At 47.2% G+C, this 20,233-nt stretch overlaps 1 protein-coding gene across 2 annotated transcripts in view; it reads left to right on the plus strand.

Annotated features, from left to right (window-relative positions):
- Positions 1-908: 908 nt before the first annotated feature.
- LOC139254796 (apoptosis-stimulating of p53 protein 2-like) overlaps positions 909-20,233 on the plus strand; it is a 136,382-nt gene continuing 117,057 nt past the window's right edge. For both annotated transcript variants that reach the window (XM_070873820.1, XM_070873819.1), the window contains exon 1: positions 909-1,293. Coding sequence is in view for 1 of the 2 variants with exons in the window: in XM_070873819.1 (XP_070729920.1) it covers positions 1,267-1,293 (27 nt within the window). In the remaining variant the exon portion in view is untranslated. The remainder of the gene's footprint in view (positions 1,294-20,233) is intronic.

Raw genomic sequence — 20,233 nt, forward strand, 5'->3', positions numbered from 1 at the left:
ATCAGTCATTGAAAGTTGGCATGCAGGTACAGCAGGTGGTTAAGAAAGCAAATGGTATGTTGGCCTTCATAGCTAGGGGATTTGAGTATAGGAGAAGGGAGATCTTACTGCAGTTGTACAGGGCCTTGGTGAGGCTTCACCTGGAATATTGTGTTCAGTTTTGGTCTCCTAATCTGAGGAAGGACGTTCTTGCTATTGAAGGAGTGCAGCGAAGGTTGACCAGACTGATTCCCGGGATGGCTAGACTGACATATGAGGAGAGACTGGATCGACTGGGCCTGTATTCACTGGAGTTTAGAAGGATGAGAGGGGATCTCATAGAAACATATAAAATTCTGACGGGAGTGGACAGGTTAGATGCAGGAAGAATGTTCCCAATGTTGGGGAAGTCCAGAACCAGGGGACACAGTCTAAGGATAAGGGGTAAGCCATTTAGGACTGAGATGAGGAGAAACTTCTTCACTCAGAGAGTTGTTAAAACCTGTGGAATTCCCTACCGCAGCGAGTTGTTGATGCCAGTTCATTGGATGTATTCAAAAGGGAGTTAGATGTGGCCCTTACGGCTAAAGGGATCAAGGGGTATGGAGAGAAAGCAGGAAAGGGGTACTGAGGTGAATGATCAGCCATGACCTTATTGAATGATGGTGCAGGTTCGAAGGGCCGAATGGCCGACTCCTGCACCCATTTTCTATGTTTTTATGTTATGCTGACAGTTAGATAAGGAAAGAGGGGAGAAAGCTGGAGTGGAGCATAAAGGCGGCGTGGACTGGTTGGGCCGAATGGCTTGTTTTCCCTTCTGTACAGCCTATGTTTAAAAAAAAAGATGAGGTGGTGTTTGACGGTGCTGGGGATTGGCACTGAGCGGTTTCCGGCCCTGACGTCAGGCGGTGTAAGTCAGTGCCTGGCCGCTTGTTGTGAGAGGGACAGCCAGCCGTGTGTGTACCCCAGAGCCGAAGCCCGGGAGACAAGCAGCTCAGCGACCGATCACCGGAACCACCTCGCACAACACCATGTAAACGGCCAAAACCCCGTCACGCCACCTCAAACCGCCCACTCATTTAAAACAAAAGCTGCGACAGAGTTGGAATTAGCCGAGCAGACAGCGAGGAGAAAGTTTGTAAGCAGGGACAGAGAGTAGGGGAGCAGGCCGCGGACACAACAGGTCTCCTGAGGCTTCAGCCACACTCCCGGCAGGCACACACTTTGCCCTTTGAGTCACACATTTATTTCCCGGAGGAGGACAGCAAGAGCAAAAATCCCGATTAAATGCGGTTCGGGCCCAAGATGATGCCAGTAAGTTTTAAAATATATATCTGTCATTATAAAAATGTAACTAGTAATATGTTATTTGTTGATTTATTCCCTGTTATAATTCGCCAGGAGATTTTTTTTGTATGTTGTAAACTGGGCAAACTTTTTTTAGAAGTTGGAACTTCCCAGTTGTTGTATGTATACAGTGTCGCCATTTGAAAATTTGTGTCTCTCCTTAACATGATACTGTCGCGAATAGTGCGGAAAATGATTTAAATAAGTACGCAAATGAATCCATCAGTTTTTCTTTTGAAGATGTTTTTTCCCCGATCCTATCATGAATTATTAAAATGTGACTTACGTCAAAACATTTGATATAAAGCAAGCTAAATAGTACCTTCAGGATCAGTTGATTCTATCAAACTGATCTAGCATTTCTCATGGAATATATATTTGAATTAATGTAGTTTTTTTTTTGTTTTCCTCGTCCAAATTTTGGAAAAAAAATCTGTTTTCAAACTGCAATAACTAGACCTCCAGCCCGTTTGCTGTGCAAGCATACGTTTTAAATGTGGTTCTGATTATGTTACGCTATAAATAGCCTTGATCTTGCAATGATTTCTGTATAAAAACGTTTGGATTATCAAAATAATTAACATGTATATAATTTATAAATCATTTATAAAAGGATCAGAACCCTTAAAAAAAAATCAGACATTGAATTATTATAATTAGCGTTAACATCCTTTTTTGTCAGCTTATGTCTCTTTTGCTTAAACATTGTATATTAATATCCGGGCTACAGGCTTAAAGGAATTTCTGTGAGGGAGCAAAATTTCCATTGGTGGAGATGGTCAAAAACCCAGGGATAATGAATCATTGACGAGATCAATACCCTTGTCCGACATTCGTATTAACTATTCTGAAAAACATGGTGGCAGCAATGAAGGAAGGCTGATCAGCTTTCTGGGGACTAACCTATGATTTGAAATACTTTTAGTATGGATCTCTACTAGAAGTTGTTTTTGTCAACATGCTCTATGTACATGCAATACGCCTACAGAGTTAAAAGTTGGGATGTATTTACATTGAAAGTTTAGTTTACGTGCAAGGTGACTTTGTCTCAACACAGATGCTAAACTTGCACTGTAAATCCAGAGTCAGGGCCCAACGTAACTCTCTGGAGTATTTCCCACTGCTTGGGTTAGACGCCACATGGACTATAAATTCAGTGCAGGGTGAAACCTAATTTATTGGGTGGGGGGGGTCAATTGGACTTCCTGGATACCTTGTAAATCCGGTTTAACTTGATCTAAATATTGAGAGGAAAAATTCCTCCTTCTCTGCTGTTTTAATCATTTAAATATCTAACTACTCGGGGAGAACTCTGTAGGTCTGCTGTCTTGAGATCAATAGCTGTAGTGTAAGTGCTATATAGACCCATAGCAATGTGAGTCAAATCATTGAGGAGACCCACAGAAATTGCTAAAATGCAAGTACAACATGCAGCTGGAATTAATTTGCGATTGCAAATTCATCTGTGGAGCCTGCTAGAATTTGTCATGCTAGGTTCGCTGGCTTCAAAAATTCAGCTTAATCAACATTCACTAAAAAGATGAAATCGGTTATTGTGACTTCTTATTTCGCTATATGTATGATGGAAAACAGAAGCTGACACATCCAAATTGCATTGTTAGAGGCCAATAAATGTTCAACACCAGTACTATCCAGTAATGTAATTGACACCTGCAGTTCCAACAACATTTTGAAAATAAAATTAATGACCTAAAAGAAACGGAGGCCATTTAATTTTATTATGTGTGTGTTTATCTAAAGTGGAAATTCTAATGATGTTGAGATTGTTTAAAATGTCAAAATTTGAGATCTGCAAGAAAACTTGTGTGCCAAAATAAATACACCATCCACTTATTTTTGGTTTCCATTTCAAGAATATCGTGAATAAAAAAATGGCTTTTGCTTCCATAATTTAAGCTGTTCTGTCTAACTGTTACTTTAACATTTGGCACTTAAGATTATAACCTTTACCAGACATTATCCTAAACGTGCCAGTCACTAATAAAATATGTTGCAAGTGGGGCGATTCTATTCTGTTTTTGTCACCTGCTGCTGTCGTTAAAAAAGTTATCATTGTGGATATTGATAGATGAAAAATCCACATGAACGGGGGTTATATAATTTGAACTAAAGTGCATTTGTGCCATATGATGTGAGCTTAGGATTTTATTTTTTAATACAATGCATGCTACAGGGAATGGCGTGCCTTCTATATATTAAAGGCTAGATAATGTCCGTCTTCTGAAAGTTGAATGGGATAGCCATGTTGTTATTGTTTTAATAGCAATAATATGTTGCCATTGTGGAGTTGGATAAGTTTCTGAAAGTTGGATCTATATCCTGTGAAATAGCTTGGAATGTCTCTTTCAATCTACTGTTCAGGTTTGTTTACTGCAAAGTTAGTGTCAGTAATTACTGATCTTGGAATCATGTAAGCGACAAACTCACACTAGTTCCAGACGTTAACTGTATTTTAAGTTAATATATTTTCCATTATCAGTACTTGAATATAGATTAATTAGAAGAACATAGTTCTGAGGAAAGACCATTTATCCATTCTGCTTACTCCATTGTCTAGATCTTTTCCCAGATCCTGATCAGATTTTTAAAAGCTATCTTCTACTGCACATTGATATTCCCTATTTACTATTGAATCAACAAATAAACTCATTAGTTATGTGTCCAACAATAACTGTGACCATTCGTCAGTATCCTTTTTTCTCTTAGTTTCCTGATTTACTGCTTCCTCCTCGTATCAAGTGGTCGCTTATGATGCACTTCATCAGCAACCTTTCAATTTTAATTGGACATCTGTTATTTGGTCTATCAACATTCTAAAAGTTTGTTTGCCCCAATGGCTCAGCAGGTTTATCTAATGAGTACTTGAGGGTGACTCGTATCAGTAGAACTGTACCCCACCTAGAATGCATCTCCGTTGTGATATTTTGTGTGTGAAAAGAAAAAGTACTCTGATCATGTAAAGTCTCTCGAAATGGAACAGTAGCTGGGTTGCTAGTTTCTTAATGTTGTGTATCTGTAAAGCATGCACTCCCATGTTCCTCCACCAGGGAGCTCATCCTCTGAAGTCTCAAGGGATCCCAGCATCCCTTGGGAGCACTGTATAAAAACCGGCCGCTAAGGCCTGTTCCTTACTCTGGAGTGTCTTATTAAAGACTGAGGTCACTGTTACTTTAACCTCCCTGTGTGCAGTCTCATCTGTGTTAGGAACACAATACTTAGCTGAGATGAAATTTAAAATTCAGCTAGTAAGGGAAAAGTCAGGACCAAAACTAGAACATCTGATTGGATTAGACCAGATTTTGATGAACGAACCAGCTGAGGTGAAGTGGAAAGAGAAATTGGCACACAGCTTTGTGGAGCAACAGTGCGATGCTTTACATTTATATAAAATAAAAGATTGTAAAAGAAGGATACTGCTAGTAGTTTTAGAATGCCATGGATAAAGAGATTAGAAACTATAAGAATAATTTTTTTTAAAAACAATGAAAAAATAACAATGAGAAAATAAAAGGTAGGATAAGGAATTTTAAAAAAAAAATCAAAAAATAATAATATAGTACTTTACAGATCTATCAGTAGAAAGAGAATTGTTAAAAGTGAGGTGGGATTCCTAAGAGGAGAAGCTTGCCAATTTGTCGATGATCAAAAAATGCTGGAGGTATTTACTGAAGAAAAGGATATCAGAAAAGTGTTGAATCCTGAAGTGGTTGAGAGCGAGGTGATATTAAATGGATAAACGGAAAATTTTAGATAATTTAGTTGGGCTAAAGGAAGACAAAGCACCAGGGCCTAATAGGATATATCTTAGGATCTGAAGGCAGATGAGGGAGGAAGTTGCTGAGGCGCTAGTAATTGTATTCCAAAACTCTATTGAGTTCGTGTTTTTAGAGATTGTAACTTGCAGAATAGATGAGGGGGAACCAGTGGATGTGGTGTATTTGGATTTTCAGAAGGCATTCGATAAGGTGCCACACAAGAGCTAATTAAACAAAATTAGGGCTCATGGGATTGGGGGTAATATACTTGCATGGTTTGAGGATTGGTTAATGGGCAGTAAATGTAGAGCAGGAATGAACGGGTCATTTTCGGGTTGACAGGCTGTAACTAGTGGGGTACTGCAAGGATAGGTGCTTGGGCCCCAGCTATTCACAATCTACCAATGATTTGGATGAGGGGACCAAATGTAATATATCCAAGTTTGCTAATGATACAAAGCTAGGAGAGAATGTAAGTTGTGTGGAGGATGCAAAGAGGCTTCAAGGGGATATAGACACGCTAAATGAGTGGACAAGAACATGGCAAATGGAATATAATGTGAAGAAATGTGAAGTTATCCACCTTGGCAGGAAAAATAGAAAAGCAGAGTACTTTTTAAATGGTGAGAGATTGGGACATGTTGATGTTCAGAGGGACCTGAGTATACTTGTACATGAATCACTGAAAGTTAACATGCAGGTACAGCAAGCAATTAAAAGGACAAATTGTATGTTCGACTTTATTACAAGAGGATTTGAGTACAGGTACAAGAGTAAAGACGTCTTACTGCAGTTATATAGGGTCCTGGTGAGACCACCCCTGGAGTATTGTGTACAGTTTTGGTTTCCTTACCCAAGGAAGGATATACTTGCCAGAGAGGGAGTGCAACAGAGGTTCACCAGACTGATTCCTGGGAGGTGGAATTATCCTATGAGGAGAGATTGAGTATATTCTCTAGAGTTTAGAAGAATGAGAGGTGATCTCATTGAAACATACAAAATTCGTCAGGGCTAGACAAGCTAGATGCAGGGAGGATGTTTCCTCTAGCAAGAGAGTCTAGAACCAGGGTCCCAGTCTCAGAATAAGGGGTTGGCCAATCAGGACTGAGAGGAGGTGAAATTCTTCACTCGGAGGGTTGTGAATCTTTGGAATGCTCCACCCCAGAGGGGTGTGGAAGCTCAGTCGTTGAGCATATTCAAGATGGCGATCAACAGATTTTTGGAAATCAAGTGAATCAAGGGATATGGGGATAGTGCAGGCAAATGGATTTGAGGTAGAAGATCAGCCATGATCTCATTGACAAGGGGCCAAATGGCCGACTCCTGCTCCTATTTCTTATGTCGATGGAATTCATTTTCATAGTAGTCGGCTCGGTGCTGTGGAATAGCAGAGGGATTTGGGGGATACAGGTTCACAGGACATTAAAAGCAGCACCTCAAGTTGATGAGACTGTGACAAAAGCTAATGGAATTTTAGGTTTTATCACGAGGTATAGAATATAAATGCCAAGACATAATGATTGCGCTAATATAAAACCTTAAGAATCAGTTAAGAGTACTGTGTGCAGTATTGGGCTCCACACTGCAGAAAGGAGTACAAAACAGATTCACTAGGTTACTCTATTCTTAGACCTGGTATGAGGTAATACAAATATGAAGAGCGACTTGAAAATACTGGGGCTTTTTTGTTCGAATGCTGCAGATTATGGGCCAATGTGATCGAAGTGTTTAGAATTAAGAACATAAGAATTAGAAGCAGGAATAGGCCATTCAACTCCTCGAGCCTGCTCTGCCATTCAATAAGATCATGGCTGATCTATCGCCACTGTGCAACCTTAAGACATCATGAAAGGATGAGTCAGAGTAGATCAAAGCAGACTGTTACCAGTAGGTGAGGGGTCTACGTCAAGGATCCAAAGACACAAAATTAAATGCAAGATATTTAGAACAGAGGACAAAAAAGCTTCTTTAGAGTTGCGAGGCTGTGGAACTCACTAGTAGTTGAGGCAGAAACTATGACAACATTTAAGATTAGATTGGATAGGTGGATGAAGGAAAAAGATTTAAGGGGTATGGAACGGGATGAGTAATGGTGATTAGAACTATTTGCTTGCGTGGAGGGAAAATGATGACATGGACTGGTTGGGTTGAATGTCCTATATGTGTTGTAACTTCGATATATTTCCATGAGACCCAAGTTCAAATCTCAAAATCCGACTGGTGCTTAAAAGCTAGGATAGGTAACTGGGTTCAAAAGGAGAAAGAGCAAGAATCTCTGTTAAAAGTTCCTCTCACCCCCCCCCCCCCCCCCTTCCCTTTCCAAGAATTGATTGGATTTTTATGATCTTTGCCAAGCAGGAAAATCTGGGAGCATTTGCTTCAATTTTAACCGTCTAAAATGATTTTTTTTTTTTAAAGTGCAATGGGTACTTTTATGAAAGGATGAAAATCAGAATTGATGTTTCGTGTACTGCAAAAAGTTGATAACATCTAATGAATTAACTTTGGTAGTACTATGAACAAAATATTAACTTTATGTACAAATCTGAGCACTTCAGCAAATTTGTTAGTTGCTGCTGCATTTAAGGTTGTTTTTTGTTTTTGAAGACTTGCCATTCATTGTGTATCATACTGATGGACTGGTTTATTAAGTCTTAAATCCACACTAACTGCAAGATACAGATGTAATGGGGGTAATGGTTACCATAGAAGTGTAAGTGTTTAGGTGAAGTTATACCATTGCCATCTTAGTGAATCATTCTGTTGCTTGGGTGCTGAAAAGTGCTCTGTTCTGGAGTATTGAGCATTTTGTGAAGCTAAAACTGAGGAATGACTAAGTTGTTTAAAAACTGTAAAGGCATGAAACACAAAAGGATAGTGTACAGGTATAGCAAGTGATCAGAAAGGCCAATGGTATCTTGGCCTTTATTGCAAAAGAGATGGAGTATAAAAGTAGGGAAGTCTTGCTACAGTTATACAGGGTATTAGTGAGGCCACACCTGGAATACTGCATACAGTTTTAGTTTCCATATTTACGAAAGGATATATTTGCTTTGGAGGCAGTTCAGAGAACGCTCACTAGATTGATTCCGGAGATGAGGGGTTGACTTATGAGGAAAGGTTGAGGAGATTGGGCCTCTATTCATTGGAATTCAGAAGAATGAGAGGTGATCTTATCGAAAGGTATAAGATTATGAGGGGGCTTGACAAGGTGGATGCAGAGAGGATGTTTCCACTGATCGGGGAGACTAGAACTAGGGGGCATAACCTTAATAATGGGGCCGCCCATATAAAACTGAGATGAGGTGGAATTTCTTCTGAGGCCTGAAGCACGCAGCCCCTAGCCCTGGCCGAATGGCCTCACTGGGGCTGCGTGAATAAGACTGCCTCCCACCCGACTCGACCTCTGTTCCTCCCCCCTCCGCTTCCCGACCCGACCTCTCCCCCCCCCCCCCCCCCCGCGACTCTCCCACCCTCCCCGACTCTTCTCTCTCCCCCCCCCCCCGGCCGTTCAGCCTCCTTCTCTCCCTCCCTCCATCCATTCTCTCTCCCTTCTCCCCCTCTCCCTCCATCCTCTCTTTCCCCCCCCCTTCTCCTCCTCTTCCTCCTCCCCCCCCAACCCCTCCTCCTCCACCTCCCCACCCCCCTTCTCCCCCTCCCACCCACCTTCTCCCCCTCCCACCCACCTTCTCCCCCTCCCCTCGCTGTTAGAAACACAGACACTGATAGACAGAGAGTGAGGAGTGAGAGACACACACAGACAGACAGAGAGATAGAGACACTGACAGAGACACACTGGGGGGGCCGTCCCAGCACGCTGTTGGAGGACTCCCGATGCTGCAGTCGGTAAGTAGAAAATGTTTTATTTATTGATTTTTAAATTTTTATTTTTATATTTTATTAATTTTTTTTGATTGATTTATTGGTTGATTTATTGATGTATTTATCATTTATTATTGATGATGGCTCTTTATTTGTAAAACTGAAGTGTTTAATGTTTGTAAACTTCCCTTTAAACCCCCCCCCCCCCCACCCCCATTCCCTAGGCCTGATTTGTAACCTACGCCTGATTTTCTAAAGTGTAGACAAGGTTTTTGCGAACGTACAAAAATCTTCACTTACTCCATTCTAAGTTAGTTTGGAGTAAGATTTCACTGCCTAAAGTTTGAAAACAGGCGTAAGTGGCCGGACACAACCCCTTTTGAAAAAAAAATTTGTTCCAAAGTGAAACTGTTCTAACTGACTAGAACTGGAGCAAACTAAATGGCGAGAATTCAAATTTCTAAGATACTCCATTCTAAACCAGTTGCTCCAAAAAAATCAGGAGCAACTCAGGCCGAAACTTGGCCCCTAGACGTTGAGGGGTGGAAGATGCCTGTGTGTGGATTTATTTTAACATGTGGTAGCCGTTGCACACCAGCCACTACACGGGCTTGACAGAGCTAGGATTAACCAAGATGACTGGAGACTAGCTCTGCTGCATGGACCTAGTGTGCGCACACATTGCAGTGTGGGCTGGTCCGTGCTGCCCCAAGGTCCTTCCCTTGCTGGGCCCCAAACTCGCGCCTCTCCTGCGCCCCGACCTCGCTGCTCCTGCTGTAACTGCTCATGCTCCAATCAGTGACCTAGATTATGGTGACGTCCAATCCAGTCCTGGACTGGCTCGTGCTGTGCTCCCAGGCTGTCGCTCACCGCTCCTTTTATGGCCCCGACCTGCCGCTGGTGTTCTCTCGCGGGTCGAGGCTGCCACGCTGCTCCCAGGCCGCTGCTCGCCGCTCCTTTTATGGCCGCTTTACACAGCAGCTGGATTATCTGGCTAATTTTCATGATTTTCCCAGGAATGCTGATGACCAGATCGAAAATAAAAATATTCTTGAAGTTTCAACATTCAAGTTACTCGCTTAGTCACGTGGTGAGGATTCACGCCGGTCCCTCCCCATCCCAGCAGCGCCACCTCTTGAAAAATTCTGCACCGCCACCAAAAACCGATGGTGTGAGCGGCTGATGTTGTGAGCCAGCCGTCCCGGCCTGGCCTGTCCGAGGGCCCGCGGCGACACCGCCACTCTGACCCGCATCATGCCGAGAGCATAGTGATGGTAGCATTCGTGCTTCATAATTTGAGAAATTTATAATCGACAAAAGTGTAGGCTTGTTTAATGAACTTGATATGAAACTAGAAATCTGAGTCACGCACAATAGTACAGTAACTACACACATTTGCTTGTTTGCTCAGGCAACTGTACAGAAGGCTTAATGAAAATGAATGAGCTTCAACTGGGGTAGAAAAAAAGCATTGATATCTATTTTAGTATAAGCCCATTTGTCTAATTTCTCTTGCATGATTCAGTATTTTCTTGTTACCTTGATGATCATTTGTCAGTGTGATACCGTGACGTTGGAAACTCCGGAATTTGTGAGCTGTCGGCAAATATATTGCCTCATTGTGGCTCTGAGTTTTGTTGTTGGGTATCAAGGGTAAGGGGTGTAAATGTTTGCTTACATTATTCCAGTGTTAGTCATTGAATATTCAGTACAGATCTTTCGGCTGTCCAGACATTTTATTCTCCAAATAGACTAATTATGCAACTTGTATACAAAAAGGGCTCCACTCCTGTACCAAACATTGATTTGCATGTGTTACACCTGTTGCAGCAGTTTCATTTCATAATACTTTCCGAAATCCTTTTCTCATCCCCTTCTAACATCTATTGTTTTCTAAATCCGAGTGATTTGGTGAGCTACTCCGAGACCACTGGTTATACGACTAGCCACTCGGTTATACAACCAGTGCACTTCTGAAAAATCATGCATGAATACTGAAGTGAGGCATGGTGAACATTTTATCTGAATTTACATTGTTGTCGAAAAATAAATTGCAATCTGACATTCCTTTGGGTCATGTAACAAAAATTCTGCTTTGTTTTGTGTAAGGTTATTAGTTGCCAAAGCAACACTCTTTGAAGAAACAAACTTATTCTTGCAATTCTTCCACAGAGGAATAAAAGGTGATTGTAGAGTTCATTTGATTGGTGGAGTGACGAGGGATGCAAACTAACTTTGCTTAGATGTAAAACCTGCTGTAGACTGACCACTCGGCTAAAGGATTAAAAATCAGTTTGCCTTGGTATCTCAGCAGCTGAATTTGCAGGATTGTTTTTGTTCTCGGGAGGGGATGTGGTTAGGAGAAAGAGAAATACCAAAGTGGTTTGATCACCTGGATTATTTTCTATAGATATGGTCCATACAATTTGCTCTTAATTCAGATAATGAGTTTGAACTTTTAGCATTAAATTCCCACTGTATTCTTTACTTAATTTAAATTATTGGATAGTTCAAATATTTTAGCACAAAATTGACATTGAATTATCAGGAGTACACTGTATATAGTGGAGGAACCCAAGTACTGTGGTATGAAAACCTATGTTCAAAGAAGATCATCATCATGGGCAGTCCCTCGAAATTGAGGAAGACTAGCTTCCTCTCCAAGTGAATTCTTGGGTGACTGTACAGTCCAATATGGGAATTACAGTCTTTGTCACAGGTGGGACAAAGAGTCGTTGAAGGAAAGAGTAGGTTGGGGAATCTGGTTTGCCACACGCTCCTTCCATTGCCTGCGCTTGTCCTCTGCATGCTCTCGCCGATGAGACTCGAGATGCTCCGTGCCCTCCCGGATGCTCTTCCTCCACTTAGTGCAGTCTTGGGCCAGGGATTCTCGAGTGCCGGTGGGAATGTTGCACTTTATCAAGGAGGCTTTGAGGGTGTCCTTGAAACGTTTCCTCTGCCCACATGGGGCTTGCCTGCCGTGTTGGAGTTCCGAATAGAGCGCTTGCTTTGGGAGTCTTGTCTTGAGCATGCGGACGATGTGGCCCGCCCAACGGAGCTGGTTGAGTGTGGTCAGTGCTTCGATGCTGGGGATGTTGGCCTGATCGAGAACAGGTGCGTCTATCCTCCCAATGGATTTGCAGGATCTTGCGGAGGCAGCATTGGTGGTATTTCTCCAGTGCTTTGAGGTGGCTACTGTATATGGTCCACGTCTCTGAGCCATATAGGAGGGCGGGTATCACTACAGCCCTATAGGCCATAAGCTTGATGCCAGATTTGAGATCCTGGTCTTCAAACACACTCTTCCTCAGGCGACCGAAGGCTGCGCTGGTGCACTTGAGACGGTGTTGGATCTCGTCGTCTATGTCTGCCCTTGCTGATAGTAGGCTCCCGAGGTATGGAAAATGGTCCATGTTGTCCAAGGCCGTGCCATGGATTTTGATGACTGGGGGGCAGTGTTGTGTGGCAGGGTCAGGTTGGTGGAGGATCTTTGTCTTATGGATGTTTAGTGTAAGGCCCATGCTTTTGTACGCCTCGGTGAAGGTGTTGACGATGGCTTGGAGTTCAGCCTTTGAATGTGCACAGACGCAAGTGCCGTCCACGTACTGTAGCTCGATGTCAGAGGATGGGAGGACCTGGGATCTAGCCTGGAGGCGACGAAGGTTGAAGAGGTTCCCATTGGTTCTATAGTTTAGTTCCACTCCAGCACGGAGCTGGTTGAGTGTGAGATGGAGCATTGCAGCGAGGAAGATCGAGAAGAGCGTTGGTTGGCGAGATGGCGCAGCCCCGCTTGACCTCGGTCCGGACATGGATTGGGTCTGTGGTGGATCCGTTGGTCAGGATCACGGTTTGCAACCTCGTCGTGGAGATAGGACACTCTTGTATGTAGGTATCATGTTCTAAGTTAATGGAAGGAAGCTGAATAATTATTATTAAAATATTGTCAGTTACACTGAAAATATTCTTTGAATTTTGGTGAAATGTGTAGTATTAAACTATGCAAATTTTGTATTATAATTGAATAAAAAGTATAGCTACTTTACTCCTGACAGTTTAAAAACTGAGTTGCTTGATCCAAAGCAGTTTAGAAGTGTTTATAACTTTTTTGTTTTCCTATACAATTTGCCAGTAACACTGCAGAATTTGTTCCCATGAGTAAAACTTGGCAAAAGCTCATCTGTTTGTTAAACCATTAAATAGTTTAAATAACTGGCATTCCATTATGTATGATGAGACCTTGATAATACTGTATGGGGAGTTTCTTGACAAAAGGTGCAGTGAGCAGTACAAGCCTCATTGTGAAATGGGAGTACAGTGTGTGTAGCTCAGTTTGATCATTTTATTGTGCAGGTCCACAGTTCTGAGCAAGTATTTTGGGTCACTGTGATTTGTTTACTTTTCAAGATGTATATAAATATACATAAGTTTTATAAATTGCAGGGGAAGCATCTTAGTGTTTTGGGAGCAGGAGAGGAATTAGGGTGTGTGATGGTTGCTAAGTGTTTTATTTGTATGAGGCCAGTTAGAATTCCCTGTACATTGCTTCTGGACTTGGTATGGTTTGTTAACATACCTGCAACTGTTCAAAAAATTGTTAGAATGCTTGAGAATCCGATTTCTGGGCTCTTACTGATCAAATTTAGGTGGTGTTCTAGGTGCCTCAACTGAAATAGGATGAACTATTCTAGCTTATACCCCACGTATACACTTCTTGTATTGTCTTTCAGTACAGTAGTTAATGTTGCAATATAAAATTTGTACAAAACAATAGCTTAGTCATGGTAATCTGTGTTGAGATGCTTAAGGATTGCGTAACTACTCTAGGTACCAATGGCTTTTATGCAATGTTGCATTGGCAGTACTACTGGGGTTTGATATTAATTTTCCTATGTTTTTAAGAACATACTGGCTTTTCGTTTTTCATTTCTTACCTTATTTGGGAAAGGGAGAAACATTAAAAGCCTGTATAACATCGCTGCTCCAATAGAAGGAAGTTCAGCTTCATTTGGGATACAGTTTGAAATAAAAGCTTTCCTGTGGCTGAGTACAGTGATCCTGCAATTGTTCACCGAAGTACAATATTTCTTATCGTAACCCCACCTACCAAACATCACTTCCTGTTTTCTTACCAGCTGGGTGTTCGTTCATGTGAACAGTAAACTTGGGAGATCAGGCTTGGAAGAAGGTAACACAGATAGTCACTGTAGGTAAATTAACAACTTTCTAATGAAAGTTGAATCTGTTGTATAAGCGTTGTATAAATTAAGATACGGTTGTGTGTATAGCGGAATGGATTTTAACTCTTCAAACCAAATTAACATGATTTGCAAATCATAATATCTACATGATGTCTGTTGTGCAGTAAATAATGACTGCAAATACAGAGCATTCTGATTCCAAGGGAGAATGCAACCTGTGCCCTGATCTCTTCAGTTAAAACGTGTGGTTGTGTTGTATACAGCCATTAAGGTCTCTTCAGTAAAGTACTGCACTGCTTCTGAGATGTATCTTGTAATAGAAGTGTACAAAAACACAATGTTTATTAGAAGCCAGCAACAAGAGGTTAATGTCATGAATGAAAATAAATGAATACAAAAGGGAATCCCAAAGAGTGGAAGTGAGTCAAAAGTTAATGGAGAAGTAAATATATACTCTAGTTGTTCTGCGGTTCGGTGTTTCACTGGACTTTTAGTTGGCTCTTTTATCTTTTTGTTTTGAAAACTGATACAAACCAGATACATTTCCTCAATCTCTGATTGGATTCGCAAGTTTGAGGGCTTTTTAATGCATTGAAATGAGTTTAATAATGAAGAATTACATTTTTAGATAATAAATTCATCATCTTTGTGGCGAGATTTCAACATTTTGGCTCTTGTGATAAAGTTAAACTAATTTTGACCACAATGAGATTTACCAAGATGGAAATTTTAAGCATTTTATTATGTGCCATGGGATCTTTGATATTCACCAAAACCACTTGGAACAAACACATATTTAAAAAAAAAATGATTGAGGCCGTGGACCAAGGCTCATCGAGCAATACATCACAAAGGGTGAAAAGAGTACTCAAGGCAAATCAAGAAGGAGACTTTAGGTGGCACCAAGTTTATGTACAATTATCTATCTTAAATTCAGGTATTGCATCCAAAATATCTGCCATTCCGACAGGGTGTATGTAGATGTAGGATAGTCTCAACTTTTTCCCTCCCTGTAATTATATAGGGGTAGATTTTGGCCGAGCCCGTTTTCTGCTGCCAAATGACATCAAGGTAAAATACAAGCTTTTTATATTCCATTTAACTTTGCTAATCCTCATCTGGCAGTGCTTTTTTCTGACACTGGATGCCCAAAATGTAGAAGTTTTGTTCCCTTTCCCAGCACCAAGCAGTAAATAAGATGGATTTTAATAACATTTTGAAGGCCTGATACAGCCCCGATGCCAGCCAGTTCGATCACTCCTGCCCCTAGTCAAGTGGCCTCCCTATTCGTTCTCCCGCCCCTAGTCCTGGCCGAGTGGCCTCCCAGTGAGTTCTCCTGCGTGCGTTCTGAGAGTCCCGGGCTGAGTGCAGAAAGGTGAATTGCAGTTTGATGCTGAAGGTAGGACTTTAACTTTTTCTTTCTTCTTATTTTAATTGTGCGAAGGAAGGTTGGTTTTTAAAGTCTGTTCCCTAAGACTTGGTTGGTTCAGGTCCAGGTCCTCTCCACTTCCCGTCCCTATCCCAGGCCGAGTAGATCCCCGATGTACTTATCTGTGCCGATTTCTTTAACTCTCCACACGGGTTTTCTCAAGTGGCCACATACGCTGGCCTAGGTAGAAATGGAGTAACTATTAGCTGGCCAAAGTTGCCTACATGGCCAGAACTAGCATAGGTGGCTGGTAACGCTCCCTTTTTGAGAAAAAAAACGAACCTAAAAAAAATGTAACTCTGTGAGTCACGCTGGTGCACATTGATTGGGGAAACTGGGGATTTTTGACAGGCCAGAAAAAGCAGCCTACTTTTTTTTTAAAAAAAGGGAGCAACTCCTGGCCAAAATTGAGCACATAATTTGGTTCTGCCTTGTTGCTGTGTGCAGCATGGTAGTTGACAAAGTTGTGTCCAGGGTGTTTTTTCATCTCCTGTAGAGATTGCTGCTGTTTGTAGAATTTCCCTATAGTAGCAGGGCTGATAGTAGGAAGTTGGCTGCATGGGGGAATTAGACCCACAATGTATCCCACCACTGCCATACACACTCTTCCCGCAACCACCTCCCCCCCCCCCCCCCCCCCCATAGTCGCACAGCATATTCAAATTAAATGTGATCTACTTCCATTTATAATTTTAACCTGAAAGTGAGAGTCTTGCTGCATATATAGGGCCCAAGTTTCGAGCCGCGCCAAGAATGGCGCAGTCCCGACCTGGACACCTGTTTTTCGCGCCACAAAGTGCGCCTAAAAAAACCCTCCGTATTCTCCACCTCCCTGCAGGCCCTCGGCGCATCGCAGCAGGAACTGTAGGGGGCGGAGCCAGGTCCCTGCGCTGATAACAGTGCCGGGACCTCTGCATATGCGCGCCACAGTGGGCACGCAAGTGCAGTAGCTCCAGGCGCCCAGAAGTGTGTGGGAGGGGCCCGAAGCACGCAGCCCCTAGCCCTGGCCGAATGGCCTCACTGGGGCTGCGTGAATAAGGCTCCTCCCACGGCCAGCTCCTGCTTCCTCCCGACCCGACTCGACTCCCGCTTCCCGCCTCCGGACCCGACCCGACTCCGACTCCGACTCCGACTCCACCCCCTGCCGACTGGACCCGACTCCCGCTCCCCCCCCCCACCCCCCCACCTCCCCGACTGGACCCAACCCGCTCTCGCTCCCGCGCCTGCCCTCCTGACTGGACCCGACCCGACTCCCGCTCCCGACCCTCCCCCCCCCCCCCCCCCCCGGCTGGACCCGACTCCCGCTTCCCCCCACCCCCCCGACTGGACCCGACCCGACTCACGTCCCCACCCCCGGACTGGATCCGACCTGACCTCCCTCTCCCTCCCTCCGACCCGAACCGAACCGACCTCCCTCCCTCCCTCCCACCACCCTCACGACCCGACCCAACGCCACCTACCTGTAAATCTGGTGCTGGGGACGGGCGCTGCCCGAAGTCTCGGGCCCGGCCCGTTCAGCCTCCCTTTCCCTTCTCCTTCCCTCCCCCCCTTCTCCTTCCCACCTCCCCCACTTCTCCTTCCCCCCTCCCCCCCATCTCCTTCCCCCCTCCCCCCCATCTCCTTCCCCCCTCCCCCCCATCTCCTTCCCCCCTCCCCCCCATCTCCTTCCCCCCTCCCCCCCATCTCCTTCCCCCCTCCCCCCCATCTCCTTCCCCCCTCCCCCCCATCTCCTTCCCCCCTCCCCCCCATCTCCTTCCCCCCTCCCCCCCTCCCCCCCATCTCCTTCCCCCTCCCCCCATCTCCTTCCGCCCTCCCCCCATCTCCTTCCCCTTCCCCCCCATCTCCTTCCCCCCCCCCATCTCCCCCCCATCTCCTTCTCCCCCCCCCCCATTTCCTTCTCCCCCCCCCATTTCCTTCTCCCCCCCCCCATTTCCTTCTCCCCCCCCCCCATCTCCTTCTCCCCCCCCCCCATCTCCTTCTCCCCCCCCCATCTCCTTCTCCCCCCCCATCTCCTTCTCCCCCCCCATCTCCTTCCCCCCCCATTTCCTTCTCCCCCCCCCCCATTTCCTTCTCCCCCCCCCCATTTCCTTCTCCCCCCCCCCATCCCTCTCCCCCCCCATCTCTTCTCCCCCCCCCATCTCCTTCTCCCCCCCCCCATCTCCTTCCCCCCCCCCCCATCTCCTTCCCCCCCCCATCTCCTTCCCCAGCAGACCCCATCTCCTTCCCCCCCCCATCTCCTTCCCCCCCCCATCTCCTTCCCCCCCCCATCTCCTACCCCCCCCATCTCCTTCCCCCCCCCCATCTCCTTCCCCCCCCCATCTCCTTCCCCCCCCCATCTCCTTCCCCCCCCCATCTCCTTCCCCCCCATCTCCTTCCCCCCCCCATCTCCTTCCCCCCCCCATCTCCTTCCCCCCCCATCTCCTTCCCCCCCCATCTCCTTCCCCCCCCCATCTCCTTCCCCCCCCCATCTCCTTCCCCCCCCCCATCTCCTTTCTCCCCCCCCCATCTCCTTTCTCCCCCCCCATCTCCTTTCTCCCCCCCCATCTCCTTTCTCCCCCCCATCTCCTTTCTCCCCCCCATCTCCTTTCTCCCCCCCCATCTCCTTTCCCCCCCATCTCCTTTCCCCCCCCCATCTCCTTTCCCCCCCCCCCTCCCTCTCCCCCGTTCCTTCCCCCCCCATCTCCTTCCCCCCCCATCTCCTTCGCCCCCCATCTCCTCCCCCCCATCTCCTTCCCCCCCCCATCTCCTTCCCCCCCCCCATCTCCTTCCCCCCCCCCCCCATCTCCTTCCCCCCCCCCATCTCCTTCCCCCCCCCATCTCCTTCCCCCCCCCCATCTCCTTCCCCCCCCATCTCCTTCCCCCCCCATCTCCTTCCCCCCCCATCTCCTTCCCCCCCCATCGCCTTCCCCCCCCATCTCCTTCCCCCCCCATCTCCTTCCCCCCCATCTCCTTCCCCCCCCATCTCCTTCCCCCCCCATCTCCTTCCCCCCCCATCTCCTTCCCCCCCCATCTCCTTCCCCCCCCATCTCCTTCCCCCCCCATCTCCTTCCCCCCCCAGCTCCTCCCCCCCATCTCCTTCCCCCCCATCTCCTTCCCCCCCATCTCCTTCCCCCCCATCTCCTTCCCCCCCCATCTCCTTCCCCCCCCATCTCCTTCCCCCCCCATCTCCTTCCCCCCCCATCTCCTTCCCCCCCCATCTCCTTCCCCCCCCATCTCCTTCCCCCCCATCTCCTTCCCCCCCCATCTCCTTCCCCCCCATCTCCTTCCCCCCCATCTCCTTCCCCCCCATCTCCTTCCCCCCCCATCACCTTCCCCCCCCATCTCCTTCCCCCCCCATCTCCTTCCCCCCCCATCTCCTTCCCCCCCATCTCCTTCCCCCCCATCTCCTTCCCCCCCATCTCCTTCCCCCCCATCTCCTTCCCCCCCCATCTCCTTCCCCCCCCATCTCCTTCCCCCCCCCATCTCCTTCCCCCCCCATCTCCTTCCCCCCCCATCTCCTTCCCCCCCCATCTCCTTCCCCCCCATCTCCTTCCCCCCCCATCTCCTTCCCCCCCCATCTCCTTCCCCCCCCATCTCCTTCCCCCCCCCATCTCCTTCCCCCCCCATCTCCTTCCCCCCCCATCTCCTTCCCCCCCCATCTCCTTCCCCCCCCATGTCCTTCCCCCCCCATGTCCTTCCCCCCCCCATGTCCTTCCCCCCCCATGTCCTTCCCCCCCCCATGTCCTTCCCCCCCCTCCATGTCCTTCCCCCCCTCCATGTCCTTCCCCCCCCCATGTCCTCCCCCCCCCATGTCCTTTCCCCCCCCCCCATGTCCTTCCCCCCCCCCCATGTCCTTCCCCCCCATGTCCTTCCCCCCCATGTCCTTCCCCCCCCATGTCCTTCCCCCCCATGTCCTTCCCCCCCCATGTCCTTCCCCCCCCCATGTCCTTCCCCCCCCATGTCCTTCCCCCCCCCATGTCCTTCCCTTCCCCCCCCCCATGTCCTTCCCTTCCCCCCCCCATCTCCTCCCCCCCCATCTCCTTCCCCCCCATCTCCTTTCCCCCCCATCTCCTTCCCCCCCCATCTCCTTCCCCCCCCATCTCCTTCCCCCCCCCCCATCTCCTTCCCCCCCCCCCATCTCCTTCCCCCCCCCCCATCTCCTTCCCCCCCCCATCTCCTTCCCCCCCCATCTCCTTCCCCCCCCCCCATCTCCTTCCCCCCCCCCATCTCCTTCCCCCCCCCCATCTCCTTCCCCCCCCCCATCTCCTTCCCCCCCCCCATCTCCTTCCCCCCCCCCATCTCCTTCCCCCCCCCATCTCCTTCCCCCCCCCATCTCCTTCCCCCCCCCCATCTCCTTCCCCCCCCCATCTCCTTCCCCCCCCCCATCTCCTTCCCGCCCCCCATCTCCTTCCCGCCCCCCATCTCCTTCCCGCCCCCCATCTCCTTCCCGCCCCCATCTCCTTCCCGCCCCCCATCTCCTTCCCGCCCCCCATCTCCTTCCCGCCCCCCATCTCCTTCCCGCCCCCCATCTCCTTCCCGCCCCCCAACTCCTTCCCGCCCCCCATCTCCTTCCCGCCCCCCATCTCCTTCCCGCCCCCCATCTCCTTCCCGCCCCCCATCTCCTTCCCGCCCCCCATCTCCTTCCCGCCCCCCATCTCCTTCCCGCCCCCCATCTCCTTCCCGCCCCCCATCTCCTTCCCGCC

The sequence above is a fragment of the Pristiophorus japonicus genome, unplaced genomic scaffold (genome assembly GCF_044704955.1).
Source record: "Pristiophorus japonicus isolate sPriJap1 unplaced genomic scaffold, sPriJap1.hap1 HAP1_SCAFFOLD_578, whole genome shotgun sequence".
NCBI lineage: Eukaryota > Metazoa > Chordata > Chondrichthyes > Pristiophoridae > Pristiophorus > Pristiophorus japonicus.